The sequence below is a fragment of the Pteropus alecto genome, unplaced genomic scaffold, assembly GCF_000325575.1.
Source record: "Pteropus alecto unplaced genomic scaffold, ASM32557v1 scaffold113, whole genome shotgun sequence".
Classification (NCBI taxonomy): Eukaryota; Metazoa; Chordata; class Mammalia; order Chiroptera; family Pteropodidae; genus Pteropus; species Pteropus alecto.
The window spans coordinates 7,209,606-7,224,929 of record NW_006433949.1 but is presented as its reverse complement, the minus strand read 5'-3'; the positions used below and the strand labels follow the sequence as shown (position 1 = coordinate 7,224,929).

General features: G+C 44.9%; 1 protein-coding gene and 1 pseudogene across 3 annotated transcripts in view; one reads left to right on the top strand and one right to left on the bottom strand.

Moving 5' to 3' along the window:
- The window catches only part of UBE2L3 (ubiquitin conjugating enzyme E2 L3), a 45,775-nt gene that overhangs the window by 29,875 nt on the left and 576 nt on the right, over positions 1 to 15,324 (bottom strand). Inside the window, exons 1-2 of one of the 3 annotated variants that reach the window (XM_015586843.2) lie at positions 2,127 to 2,262; positions 1,614 to 1,709 (exon numbers count right to left, since the gene is read on the bottom strand). The exons of 1 other annotated variant lie outside the window; for it this stretch is intronic. In XM_015586843.2, coding sequence (XP_015442329.1) covers positions 1,614 to 1,682 — 69 coding nt within the window. In that variant the 5' untranslated portion in view covers positions 1,683 to 1,709; positions 2,127 to 2,262. Of the gene's footprint in view, positions 1 to 1,613; positions 1,710 to 2,126; positions 2,263 to 15,324 lie in introns of those variants that run through there. One more of the 3 variants, XM_006908655.3, reaches the window with a different exon arrangement.
- On the top strand, positions 12,861 to 12,979 carry LOC112477243 (annotated as a pseudogene).

The following is a 15,324-nucleotide window of genomic DNA, read 5'->3' as shown; positions in this document are numbered from 1 at the left end:
GGGGTCACCAGCTGACCCTTCCCAGTCAGGAGCTTCTCTACCATCCACACCCTGTGCCCTGAGCCCCACTACCTCCAAGCCTGGAGAAATCTAAAGCACTCCATCTTCAAAACCAGAACTCCTAGATTTAAAATTTTGAATGTACTGAAAGACTAAAAAGTATATCTTCCCTTAGTTATCCAAATGAATATGAAAATAAACGGCAAATCCAACATTTGCCATTTAAGTTAACTTTTTAAAAAGGCGTGACCTGCATCCAGCATCAAAAAGAAAGCATGCACAGTAAGCATGCTGCATGTGAGGCTTTGGCAAAGTAACCAACCTGACCATAAGCCAAGATTTTATACCACAATGCAGGGCAGGGCCAGGCACAGGAAAAGGGCCTGAGGCTCAAATGGGGAAAGTGAGAAAGAAAAGAGAAGGTGGGTAGACACAGAACAAGAAAGAAAGGGAGCACTCACAAAGAAGGTCCCAGTTGTGAGTCAGGGAAGGCACACAGTGTCCAAGCGAGGCCGCCCCGTGGACAGATGGTATGGCTCTGGGGAGAAGACAGGAATAGAGGCAGAGACAGAACTCCTCCATGTACAGTAATAACCTAGTAACCTATTATGCCGGAAGAAGCAAGGATTCCAAGAAACAAAACAAAAGAGAAAGGTGAGGGACTACACTAGATCCATGTCTGAGAGTTAAGAGGAAGCAGCAGCACAGGAGCACAAGGTACACTAGTTACAGAACATGGAGCTGGGTCACAGCATGGACTCCAATGGTTCAGGAGGCAAGAAGGGTCCATGGCTCCAGGGCTTTCAAGCCAGAGGTATGAGGACTGAGAGGAGCCCGTGTGCTTGGTATGAAGCTACTTCAGGAGGGTGGGAGGAACTGGGTTGGCAAACTGGAGTTAGTACAGGACAAGTCTCTTGAGGGGCGAGGAGATGAAAGGATGGAGAAAGAGCAGACACTAAATCAGGAAGGCAGTAAGGTCACAGGAAAGCCACTGTTAGAAGGCCAGAGCCATTCTGAGGGCAGAAGTCAGTGAGACAGGGAGAGCGGGAGCTGTGGAGGGGCAGATACTGGAGGCATAAGCTCCAGAAAGGATACTGAGTAAAGGGAACAGGTGGGCCATGAAGCAAAGAAATTTGAGACAAATCGGAGACACATACTAGAGGTTACCAGGAATAAAGTCCAAAACAGGTATCCAGAGGGTTAGAGACACAGATGCAAAACCAGGAGGAAAAGCAAAGAGAAGATCTAGATGGGAACACCTGCCATCTCCCAAGAAGGTCAGAGAAGGCGGCCCCAACTGGACAACTGAGGCCAGGCCAATATAAGCCGGGAAAGATAGGAGCCCAGACAGACGCATTCCTTTCTCAGGTTCATAACCACAGATCTGGAGAGCTTGGGCCCCCCGGAATGTTACAAAACCAGTGCAAAGATAGGATCCTACTCAAGAACCCGAAGCTATGGTCCCTACCTTATTACCCTAGAGTGACAGCCCGCCTCTGTGCATCTGTTGGTTGCCTGTACTAAAAGTCTCCTTGGGAGTAGAGAGAAGCCCAACAGCACACACATCACCTTAAAGAATAATCTCATAAGAAGTGGAAGTGTTCAATACTCACAGGAACAATAAGCCCTTGCCAAGTCAATAAATTAGCTTCATCAACCTGGATGTTACGGAAGTTTTTCATTCCACATTTGCGGATTTCTTCAAGCTCCTGTTGATTGACAAAGCATAAAGGGGTGTCAAATAGGGGAAAGCACCACACATTAAGATCCCTCCTGACTCCCTCAAATTAAACCAAGTGCCGACACCACGGATGACAAAATTTCAAAGTGTGGACTAGACCGTGTCTGGTCTGGTTAAGAGGCTCGGAGCCACAGTGGTCCCCTGAACCCACATCCCAGACAAGACAAGCCCCCACCTCGGTGAACCCACAGTACTCGGCAGGGTAGATAACTGCTTCTGCGGACGCACTGCCTCCAATTTGGCCTGTCACCATGCGTCATACGGTGGGGCATAAGAAAGGTACTACAGATCTGACTTCTTACAACTGAGATTTATTAAGCACTGACTGTGTCAGACGGCGAGGATATTAAAACGAATGGAACCAGGACCAGGAGCACACACGTACCCACAGTTTTCTACCCAACGCTGTAAGTGTGATTTCAGGACTCTACCCTCAGCACCGGCGTACAGCACAGAGAACAACCATCCAGTCTGGGATGGGAGGGGGACAGGAAACCTTCACTGAGCCTCGGTTTCCTCGGCTGCAAAAAAGGGATAGCAAGATCCAGAGTTGTAGACAACAAAGGGAAACCACATTGGAAGCAATAGAACCCCTTGTAAACATGAGAGGCTATTATTATACAGTCAATATTGCAAATGCCATCTCATCCAGGAAGCACGACCACCCTGACTACTTCAAGGCCCTGCTTGAGATGTGTTCAGTCTAGAATTTTCTATCACTTGTTTTTCAACTGTACACCAGACTGCTATTTCCCACTGCTTTCTCAACAACTCAAACAAACGTCCAATAAGTGTTTTATAGCCTAAGCCACCCATTAAGTGCCTGTCTGAATCCCCAACATCCTCCATTCTCAGATATCTGGAGTGACATGCTGCCCCCCAATGCCCCAAATCGGCCTCTCATCCATAGCACAATAGCCTCCTCCACATCTTTTGGATGCCTTCTCTTCTGCAACCCCGAGCAGCACTCAGCAGGGCCTTGCCTCCTCTGCGGGCTGGCAGGACTTCTTCCTTGCTGGCCTGGCTTCCTCCTTGTTGATCAGCCCATGAACCCCTCCAGAAATGGGAAGCCCCTCTTTGTTTGGTGCGGTGGCTCGCAGTGGCACAGAGGCTCTGATTCGGCACTCACATCAAGCCCCAAAGATGTCCACACCTCCATTCCCATCACACAGCTGACAGCTTACAAGGCACCCTGGGGTCACAATTCCCGAGAAAGGGGAACTAAGGCAGTGCTACAGGTTCTCAATTGCAGAATGTGTGGTGTGGCTGGCACAGAGTGGGCCGAGAAGGACAGCACATCGAATGAATGTGTACATGAGGCAGGTAGGATACACTAGTGCTTCATGGCAGGCAACAGGCTCAAGTTTCTTCGCACAGGGTGCTGCTCCTTGTCAACACTAGCTGCCCACTGCAATTGTCTAGGCCTGGACCTAGGTTGGAAAATTCCGGTCCAGCAAGTGTGGGGTGGTGTCTGAATTGGGGATTTTTAACAACCTACACCGTGAGAGAGTCCCCGACACTGAGAGATGAATTCCATTTCTAAGCAATGTTCAGCTTCAGTGAGGAAGTTGGTAATGGCAATGGCTGTGACCCCTGAAATAGGGTAAGGGGTGGCCTGACCCTTCTTTCTAAGCCTGCAGGAGGGAAAGCATGGAACCTAAGAGACCACTGAACCTGCCAACCGCCATCTAGGCCTCTTGCTAATGCCTGGGACTTATTGGAAATGCTCACCTAGGAATTATACAGCCTGGCCAGATACAGGAAGAAGAGTTCTCACATCCACAATACCACTCTGGCCCATTCCTCAAACAGAATGTAAACTCCAGGAGGGCAGGCGAGAGGGCAGGGACCAGGAAGCTCCAGAAGCTCATGGTCATGCTTTCTCAAACACTTGCTTAAGGGGTAGCTTAGTGTAGTAGTTAGCATGTCTGCTTTACACGCAGAAGGTCTTGGGTTCGCGCCCCAGAGGGAGCTATGGACCATACCCGGGTGCGCCAGGCCCCAGGTGCACACTGTGAGCATGCGGGAGGAGACGCCCCGCCTTCAGAGATCCAGTTCTTAAGGGGAAACACCAACAACATCCATAGGTCAGAGGTGGAAGGGGGTGGGAATTAAAGAGGGGAAAAAAAAAAAAACACTTGCTTAATGATTGAGTTAGTGAACAGTTAGGAAGCTTGGGCTTGGGGAGGGATAAAAGGCTCTGAGACGGGAAGGGCTCTCTATGTATTTTGATTTTCTGGTCCTTGGCTTAAGACACTAGAGTAAGATTCCTGGCTAGAGACATGAGATATCATGTACTTTAAGGGGTGAGACCAATGAGCTATCAAAAATGCAGACAGGGGGGAAAATATTCCAGAGAGAACTTTGAAATTAGATAATCAAAAAAGAAGAAACAACAGGAGAATATATTTAATATTTATGAGAAGAAATAAATTTTTAAAATAATATGAAACTATTCTTTATGGCTTCAGAAATCCACATACTAACAACATGAAGTATAGGTGATAAACACAAGGTAAATTTCAAAAGAATTACAAAAACATGGCAAGATGGGACTCAACTGTAATGTGGCAGTGAAAAACTGCCACCTTGCTCAAGAAAAAGGGAGACACGAGTGGTACTGTGTGCAAGGGGAGGACACCTATCAGTGCTTTGATATCAAGATATATGAACAAAGACAAAAGCCATACTGTGGGAGGAGGACGCCACACACTCCCTGGACAGAGAAGAAGGGGCGGCACTAACGGTGGCAGGGCTGGGAAGATGAAGGTATTCAAAGCGTAGTTATTGAATAAACTCTCAACTTACCTTGCTGTAAAGTTAAAGCTCATCAAAGACCAAAGTGGCAGCCTTCTTTGCATAATTCTAACCAACAAGGAAGAACTAATTTTAAAGCAGAAGTAAGAGACACCAAGACAAACAAACAAGCAATCCGGTAATCTCCTGAGAATGTTGGGCAGCCCCCAATGAGTGTTTCTCAACAGGGTGGTGGCAGCACCCAGGACTCTGCACTTCAGCATCTCTAGCCTCACCCATTAAATGTCAGGCATTGTGATCTCACCCCAATTTCCCAATGTCTTCCTCGTCCTCCTTGAGAGCCCCAGCTGCTGAGAATGACTGGTACTATCTATCGGGGGCCAGAATGTTAAAAGTTCCGCATTGCACAAGATGGTCCTGCAGACAAGAATTGTTAAAATCAAAATGCCAATCATGCCTCTATTGAGAACAACTTGAAGATGGATTGGAGTCAGAGAAAAGACAGGCTCATCTGAAGGTCTGAGACAAAAAGGCATGGCTCAAGAGGACTGACAAAACTTCAAGCAAAAGTGCACCCCTATAACCGAGAATGATCCTGAGAATGAAGAACTGGAGAAGAAATGTAAAGAAACCAATGTAAATTCAGAGCTCAAATTTAAAATTTCAAATGATAGACAAAAAGACCTTATGACAAAAAAGTGTGAGAGGCCCCGCTTTAGAACAGTCAGGAAGACCAAAGCCAAGAATGACAGGAGCTTAGAAAATATGCCCCACAAAGGTTTCTTTCAGTTCTGCTCAGAGCAAGAAGCAGTCCCAGTCAGTTACTCAGGGGTGATGGTGCAATGCTGACAAACCAAGAAAGAGCAAGAGGGAAAAAGCAGAACCAGCCAATTCGCACGTTCCTTCTCCTGGCGGGAAAGAGCATGCTTCCTAGCCAGGGTAAGTGGTGAGGGAGAAAGAGCAATGCTTCTCACAGTGAGGTCCATTTCTGAGCCAAGATGGATCTCAGCGTATTGCCAGACCTGAAAGAGCTTTGAAGAGCTGCTCAGCTCTTCGAAGAGGAAAAAGTTCATTCACCAACTACAGCTGCGAGAGCCTGATGCCTACCCTACTCCAGGCCAAAGTAGAGGCATGTGGCAGAAGCGGATCACTGCCTAACAGCTCTGCAGGCACTAACAGAATAGACAACCTGGCCCCAGCAAGAGTGCTCTGCTCCAAGTCCTGCACATAAGCCTCAGCTAGACCCTGACAGGAGAGCAGGAGACAGTTGTACACAGCAAGCCTTCTGTCACACAATTCAGACGTGTGCATCCGAGTTAGGGCAAAGTATTTCAAAGTCTCTTTTTTTAGTCTTTGGAAGTCGAGGATAGGGCCTAAAAAATCGACTGTTCGAAATCTCCAGGGTAATCTTCACACATGGCCTGACTGAGAACCCCTCAGGAGCACATGATTCTTAACCAGTTTGTGGCCATGGTACTCTTTAAGAAATCCAGACAGATGTACAGAGGAAATATCAGCTGTGCAAGTCAGGGCTGCTTCAGACAGCAAATCAATGCTCTGGACCAGCAAGTCTCAAGGCGCTTGCAGGTTTCAAAAACTTATTCCATATCATCCCGTAATTTCGTATTTGTCAAATGTAAAAAGGTGCATTGTGCCCCTATGAACTACAGGAAATAAAGCTAAAAGCCATCTTCTTGGCTGTTGAGAGTGGGTTTGGGGAGTGGATAAGCACTGCTCTAGGAGCTTGCAGGTCAGAACTAGGAAGGCCTAGCAGGCAACAGAAGGTAACAGCTTTATGTAAGAGAGGCTCTGAGAGGGGCCTTGAAGGATGGGGAAAGCTGAACTTCTAGAGAGAAAAAAACAGACATCTGTGTGTGGGAAACATACTCAGAGACATAGAAGAAGAAATCACTGGGTTTAGGGAAGCAGCAGGGAACCAAGTTTGGCTGGAGCATTTACTAGCATTGTGGATTCCACCATCCCTTGGAGGAGGAAGCTGTTTAACGCCTACATGTGGCTGAGAAGGGGGATTAGAGAGGAAGAGGAGATAAAGTCTGGCTAGTGCCCAGGCCCCACTCTAAACCTGCAGAATCAGAACCTCCTAAGTGACGGTAAGGTGCATCCTGCTTAAGAACCACCATGCTCATCTAACCCAATCTTTTAGCAAGAAAGACACTGATGCCCTGATTAATTTAGTGTCATTTCCATGGCTAGAAATAAGCTCTTAAAAGAGCTAACACCTCCCACGGAGCCAGGCACATGAAAGCAATATAAGTCTGAACTTTTTTTAAAAAAGTGAATGCTGATTGCGGCTTATATTGCTCATTTTACTGTTCCCTATTCTGAAGATTACTATAGGCCACAGAATCAGAATATTCCAATCCCTAACCACTCTCTTCAACATTAACTTTATATATTACACACGGAAATAATATTTTAATTTGGCAGATGGTTGCTTCAAAAACTGCCAAATCATCAATGGACTAGAAAGTGTAGAGACCCCTGTAGTCAGACAGGCCTGGGCGCAATACCCCGCCTCAACCTTCACACCACCTGAAGCTCCAAGGAGTCTACCATCATACCCGAAAAATGGTAGGAAACTTTCACAGGGCCCTAATGAGAATTACAAGAAATGTCATACAGTGCTTAACACTTAGCACCCAAGTAGGTACTCAATTAACATTAGTTTCATTCCCTTCCATAATTGTATCACAACATTTCTTAATATTCTAAGACAAGTGTCAAGGCACCAACATATATCCTCTATTCTACATAACAGGGCATAGACATGATATGGCATTGACAGCCTATTACCAGAACTCACAGGATCTTAAATTTGAAATGAGTAAGTTCATGGTTGTTGGCACAAAGCTTTCAGAAACGACCTGATCAATTATATCTCAATTAAAAAAGAAAAAAAACAAAAGCAAGGCAGGGGCTTACTAACAGCACATCGCCACCACATTCCCGTCTGGAGGGCATGAGCTTAGGGTGTCATCGTCTTCAAAATCCCAACAATGAACAGAAATGGAGAAATGCTATGGAAGATACATGCCTTTGGTGCAAGAGGCATGCATCAAAAGCAGCCACATGAAAAGCAGGAGCAAGACCCTAAGAGGGAAGAGTGAGAAGCGGTGGGTTATGACAACTCTTTGCAGTGTTTACAATGACCAGCACATAAGATATGACTAGAAGCTCAAAAGACCCCTAAGATGAGCAAGTCAGGCATATTAGCATCATTTTACAGATGGTAAAGCCACGTCCCAGAGAGGCCCAAGTCCCAGACCTTGTACAGAGTAGGGCCAGGACTAGAATCAGAGGCAAAATTACTCCTTCGTGAAGATCTCAGCCACACAAAGCAGTGGGTTAGGGTGGTGAACACTTCCATTGGAAACAGGCAGCACGAGAACTTTTATTTCCAGAGCAGGATCCTAGGAAAGCTTAGCTTGATCTGGAACAACATTTTCCAAGATTTATGATGACAAAAGCACGAACTTTTACAGTATTTGCCCTAGCCCTTCATAGCTAGTCGTTAGTTTATGTTGTGCAGGGAACGTTTCTAAGCTCCTCCTGGCCAGGCAAAATGAAAGCTGGCAGATGGAGCTGGATGCCTGAGGGAAAGCGACACAAATCTGCTTTAAATCTAAGCACAAGATCACTCTCAAATACCAACTACACAACTAGTAGGACATTAGTAATTTGAAAGAGTTACTCTCTGCTTTTGTGTGACTGTATCAAAATGACTAATTTTGACAGAAATGTACTTTCCAAGCTTGCTCAAAGCAACTAGTGGCAATGACACTAAATCATGACTTCACGTAACTCAATACTGTAAATCTAAACCCAAGACCTGCGCTACAGCTGAACAGGTTCTCATGCCAGCTCCACACGCAGTCAGTTTTCGGCCATCGGCTTCACTTCTGGAATGTATTTGTCTCTATGTGAACATGGGTGTGTCTGGTATTCTTGACCTACATCACATACTCCAGAATCCAGCGCCTCTCACCAGAGTGAGAGCTCGAGGGCTGGAACAGAACCTCTTCAAGTCTGTCCAACACTGGACCCAATGACACAGAGCCTGACACAGGACAAGTGAGGACAGCAACCCCTTGTGTCAAACATGTGGCGGATCCTTCTCTTAGTTTTCATGTGCTGAGTTTTCTCAGTAACAGGTACACTGGTGCAAAACAGACATTTATAAGCCATCTCAGAAAGGGCTCAGAGGCTGTTCAATTTCTGAGTTAAACCCTCTCCCTCATCCCATGACGGAGTCAGGTAGCATCCGCTCTTAGAAAGTTAGAGAACAGTGCATGAGCACTGGCTTTGACATTAGTGACTGCTTTGGTGGCAAATGTGTCTGCTGGGCTAGGGGTTATCAAAACAGTATTTCACCTCTCTGCTAAACTATGCTAGTAATAAGTGGAAGCAAAATCTGACAAGATAATGAAGTACAGAAAACTATTATCAACACAAACCTGGAACTGTTAGAAAACCCAAACCACCACATGACCTGAAATGAATCCTACTACTCTCCACCCTGTCTCTCCTTAAAAACTAAAAGTAGCCATGTGAAAAGCAGGAGCAAGACCCTGAGAGCGGGGAGAGCTGGACAGTGATCACTCCTGGCTCCACCACTAGTCTGTGGATGGCACCTATAAGCCTCAGCCTCCCATCACCGGGCCTCTCGCAGCTCTGCAATTCTAAAGAGATTATAGCAAGGGCCAGGAGGAGAAATGGAACCACCGCCAGAAGCAAACTTTCTTAACTTTCAGTTTCAAGGCTAAAAAAGAAGATGAAAGGCAATGCTATTATTTCTGGGACTCCAACTACTTATTCAAGAGTTTCCTTCAAAAGTCCCATCCCCACCTCCCAGCTCAGCACTTTTTGGTGCCTTCCATAACACACCTGGACTCATCTTTGGACACAGTGACTGTCGCTGCACTGAATGTACATTCAAGACAGGAAGAGAAAACACAGAAAATACAGAGTAAGATTCTGACATACTAAGACAAACTTTAAATTCCAGAGCTTTTTGATTTTGTTGGAAAAAGTAAACATTTTAAACAAAGATACATCCACACAGCTGTCTCAGTAAACCTTTCACTAACCCTAAGAACAGGTTACTTCAAGACTCAGGAGAGCACTACAGGTAAGAGAATGGGCTCTGCCTTGGTGGTGAGGTCATGTCCAGGCAGGCCCAACCCTACATGGCCTCAATCCACCTCTTCAGCACCACTCCTATCAATCCTCCAAACTTCTCTCCTGTTAGGCTGCTCTTCTCACTGGTCTGGAATGAGTCTTGCTCACTCCCAATAATAATATCTACACATATCTAGCACTTAATACGTGCCGAGCACTCTTCTATTAACTCACTGAACCTTCGCACATAGATGAAGTAACTAATGCACAGAGATTAAGTAACTTGCCTAGGTTCACTCAGCTAAGATGTTACAGGCCCAGGACCTGAGCTCTTAACCACTAAGCTGTTCTCAATAGCTTTGTCCCAGTGAAAGAGTCTTTCCTCTCCCTTTTTTTCTGGGAAGGTTAAACTTATCTATGCCCTCAAGGACAGATAGGATGAAGCTGGCCAGAGGAGACGCACAGAGGCAAAAGCCCTCACAAGCGATCTGCCTGCTGCTTCTCCTGGATGTTGCGGGAGGGGATAAGTCTGATCCCTCAATTGAAAAGCTATGGCACTTCTCTTCCACCTCTTCTTAAACCCATCAGCATCTCTCTCCATGATGTCCCTTAATGAAGAGGCAGCTCTCCCAGTGGCTGGCCGGAGAACTTAGCCCTCCCAGGGCAGAGGGAGGGAGCGCTCCTAGTTCTGAAGGGCCAGATGCACTGGACATGCCAACCTAGAGTAAAACCAGGCCAGTTCCCCAATGTTTCTGGAAAGTACCTGAGGGGCTGGCCTAACTAAAACCCTAGGAAAGGACAGCAAAAGGTTAGAAGCATGTAGCTGTATTGCGGGTGTGGGGGTAGGCAGATGGTTACTGGGGTTCCTCAGAGCATCTCTGATTATCACTGCCCACATCTGTTCTGAGGGATGAAAACTACCCAACTAACTCACTGGATGCCAGGGCCCTCTCCTCTTCAACTGCCGAAACCCTACTCATTCTGAAGGGCCACACCAAGTTCCACCTCTTTCTCCAAGTCAGAAGGTTTTTCCCTCCCCTGTACTCCATTCTTTGGCTGGAAAACATGCAGCAGTGGATGAACCAGAATTTCTTTGTTCTAGGTACATGCCATTCTTCTCCCTTACTGAGCTCCTCAAGGGCAGAGCCCAGAGGAGGTATCCCTTGAGCTGAGTCTTAAAAGACAAGTTACCCTGGTGCAGAAAAGAGACAGAGACGCCCATCGAAAGACCCAGGGTGTGCAAAGCAAGCCATGTTACAGGATTCCATGGACAAGTGGGGAGACAAAAGACTAGCAAGACCAGATCTTGAAAAAACATGGTAAGGAATGTGGATTTTGAAATACAGAGTCCTAATCTACTGAATTTGGTTCCAATCTCTGAGAGGCCTGAGCATATGTACTTCTCTTGAACACACTGCTGGTTAGGAATCATGTAGGGCTGAGGACAGACTGGTGAGGAATAAAAGGAAACCACTGAGGAATCTGATGCAAGTGTTCCGCCACAAATGGGAATGGCCTGAACTCAGGGAGTGGCAGCGGAGATGGTGAACACAAGCAGAGAACAGAGATAAAGGCATAGTTCAACAGAATCCAACAAGTGGCTAGATGTGGGAGAAAGGGGCAAGGTGGGCTCCCCCAGGTTCTTCCTTGAGTGACTGAGTAGGCAAGTGGACTATTACCATTACCAAGACAAAAGAAGGGCACGGGATGAGTTTAGGCTTAACTGCCTACAAACAGGTCTATGTGCCATTCAAAGGAAAACGCTCAAGGTGACTGGATACCGAGTCTGGGTTCAAAAGGGATGGTTCTCTAAGCTTTAATGCCTAACTTACCGTTGCAGCAAAGAAAACAAATATCTCAAACATTTAGTGATACTTCTCAATGGAATGAGAATATTTTTAAGTGACCTGGTATAATAAAACGTGACATCAGCAGCTTCTTTAAAGTTGTAAGATCAGAAAAGAACCTTTCTGTTCTAATATAAACCTTAAAAAAAGGTCCCAAATGTTGCAGTAACGGAGTTTACTTCTTCCCAGGGCCTATACCAATTATCTTTTAATAGAGAAACATTTATAAAGAATATCATTAAGGGAAACTGAAATAGTCCCAATTTACTGGGATGTATGAATTTAGGATAAAAAATGCAATGTTTTTCTCAATTCCCCAAACCCCAGTAGATTCAGGACATTTACTGGCATAGCATCATTTGTAAAACTCCCCATACTTCCTGACATACACACCACCAGTACCAGACATACTCACTGCTCTATCATTCTAGTTACCCAACCTTATAGAATGTAAATCTGTACTCAAAAGCAAACTAGTTCATTGCTTAGCACAATAAATTCCAAGAAATAAACTGTTATTTAGTGACTCCTCCTACCCCTTCACACGTGATTATGGATTGAAAGTATAACAATATAGAGTCCTGAGTGAACATTATTTAAATAGCATTAAAAGATAGCTACAAATCTCAATTCTTCATCTTAAAGTCATCCCTCTCTTAAATTTACAGATTTCCCCAATGAGAAAGCCCTTCTGGGAAGATACTCAGCTGGAGGATCCTTAGAGATGTGTGCAATAGAGAGGTCGAAAAGGAACTATCAGACTTCAGCTTCCTTTAGGTACACCTACAGGTTTCACTTTTGTAGCTATTCTACTCCAGGTTGAAGCAATAGTTACAATCTGGTTATAGTCATCAATACTGAATTCTGCTGCTTGCAAATTAAAATGTATTTAATGTTTTATTAACATTGTAATTCCTAAAAAGGGTTCTGAAAAAGGCTAATCCTTTAGGGAAACTTTTTAAAGACTTTATCACACTCGAGTCTAAAATAACTTCTCAAGTCTATGGCCAGCCATCCCACCCTGAACCAGTCAGATCCTGTCTGATCTTGGAAGCTAAGCAAGGTTGGGCCTGGTTAGTACTTGGATGGGAGACCACCTAGGAAGACCAGGTGCTGTAGGCATAAAAAATTAAAAATAAGGGATTGTAAACTGACAAGGTCCTTGCAATCTGTGAGGTCAACCAAGGGTTGCCTTCCCTAAAAAAATAATAAATAAATAAATAATAAAATAATCTCTCAACCTGATATTGCAAATCGCTCTACTTTTACTAATGTATTTTACAATATCTGCAGACATTGTTACAAAGAAATCTCTTGAGTATTCTGGAAAATAGTTTTTGAGGAAATCTAAAGTTCTTTAAAATGTAATCCATTTGGTCTACAGCCATGCCACCCTCAACACGCCCGATCTTGTCTGATCTTGGAAGCTAAGCAGGGTCAGGCCTGGTTAGTAGTTGGATGGGAGACCACCAAGAAATACCAGGTGCTATAGGCCTAAAAAAAAAAAAAAAATGTAATCCATTTGATTATTCAACATCTATTTACTTTTCTTTTGTTTCATTATATTCCAGATATTTTTAACATTTTATTAGTTTCAAGCATTTCTTCCACCCCATGTATTCATCAACCTGCATCAATCTTTTTTTAACTAACCAGGTATAAACACTGACTCTCAGAGCCAATGATCGGCATCTTGTAACCAGCATTAGCCCTACTGAATTGAAAGAATTTCCATCCACAACTCAAGAACTGATATCCTTCTCCATGTATCCTCTGAATAAGAAAGAAATCGGCATGACATGGAACTTGGGATCTGGAGCCTGGGAGATTTAGCATCTCATCTCTCCCCTCCTGGGTCTGCTACTCCACCTTAGGTAACACAACCTATCTAAGCCTCACAATTTTCTCATTTGTGAAAGTTATTTCTCAATCAAAATGACAATACACTAACTTTAGGTGTTGAAAAAAAAACTTATAAATGACCTAGCACCTTGTAAGTACTCCATTAATGTTACATATTTTTTTCTAAGCTCCGTTTTTTTTTTTTTTTTTTTTTTTTTAAACACACACAAAAAATCAAAAACCATAGTAACTCCCTTCTCAGACTCCCGGGAGCCTGGGAACCCAAAATTGGGTCAACTGAACTAGACTAGGTGATACCAAGATGAATTAGGCCAAGATCCCTGCCCTTGAAGAAGTCAGAACCTGGTAGGAAAGACAAGTCTAACGCAAATCAGATTGAGACAAGTACTCATAGGAAAAAGAAAAACATAAAGAAAGTGCTCTAATCACACAAAGGAAGAAACAACTCATTCTGAAGGGGGATGGGAGAAAGCCTCACACAGTAGCTGGCACTGGAGTTGAACCTGGGACTGCCCTGAAAAGGAGAGGAGAGAAGGCAGCCTTTCTCAGGTAGAGCAAACAGCATGTGCAAAGAAAGACCACATAGCAAGTAAGAGCAGGAAGCTTTGGAGTCAGACCCAAAAAGATCATAGCTCTCTCTCCCTAGCTAAGAAAACTTGGGCAAGCCAACGAATCTCCCTGCATTCCATTTTCTCATGTACAAAATGAGAATAATAATGTCTACTTCACAGGGATTAAACATGATCATGAATGTGAAGTACAGAGCTGCACCGAGTAAAAGCTGGGGGAAAAAAAGGTAGCTACTGTGATTAGGTGCGAGAGAAACCAAGAGGCAGGAAGGATGGCTGAACCGATTACTTTCAGCCAACCTAAGAAGGGTCTTACATTCTAAGTAAGAAGATAGGATTAACTACTGAGGACAATAAAACCACAGAGGTTTTCAATAGGAGTGAAAGGATTAAACATTTGCTTTAGAAAAAGAATTCTGGTGTCCCAGAAGGGGAATCAGAGAAAAGCACTTGGGAGGGCACCTGAAAGATAAGGATAAGAATTCAAGTAATTTCAGTAAGATTAGGAAGGAAGGCACACTCTCAAACAAATCTAACGTAAAATTCACAAGGCTTAATGAGTGACGACTTTTGGGGAGTAGAGTAGGGAAGTCGGTGAATAACAGTCCTCTCATCTGGATGACTGGGTGGTGTCACTGACAAAGAGATGAGAAGTCTGGAGTCTGCCGACTGTTCTTTCGTGCCCACTTCCAATGCAGTTTTATGAAGTTACATGTCGTCTCCAGCCCTTAAGTGAACAAAAGAAAGGAAACGTTCCCAGGAAGAAAGGGCCCAGAGATTGTGACTCCAAGTTCAATGGCCTGTCCTACCAAGCACTGCTCTGCCAATGAGGAACCCCAGCTCTTTATCTCCCCTCAGGAAACCAACTCCTGGACCTTTTTTTATTTCCGGCCCTGTGTAGCCCGGCAGCCGCCAGCCGACTCACAAACGTAGGCGAGGTCGGCTCTCGAGGACGCAAGGAAACACTCGCGAAAGAATTAAGCCAGTTTAGCATCTGTGTTCCTCACCAAAGGAGCCAATTAACACGAAGGCACCTCGGTGCACTAAAGATACAAAGTACCAAGTAATTTTTATAAACTTTGGCTGGTTTTGACTCGACTGACTGAAACCAACCCCCAACCCCTCAAAAATGGCACTTTGCTTCATCAGGGAAAAGAAATCGGGATGACTAAGTGGTGGGTAGAAAAGAAGATGGAGAAGGAGAACCGCGCCGCGATCCGGCCGACCCCACGCCTTCCTGGAGTTGAAACTTGCCCGCTGTGTGACTCTGCAGTCATAAGGCGACAGTTTGCTACGACCCAACGCAATTTTAAACGACCCATCAAAAACTGACCTAACTTCCGTCGTCCGGCCTCCTCCTTCCTTCCCCAGCCTAAGCCTCCCAAGCCTCCCGAGCTGCGGCGGGGCG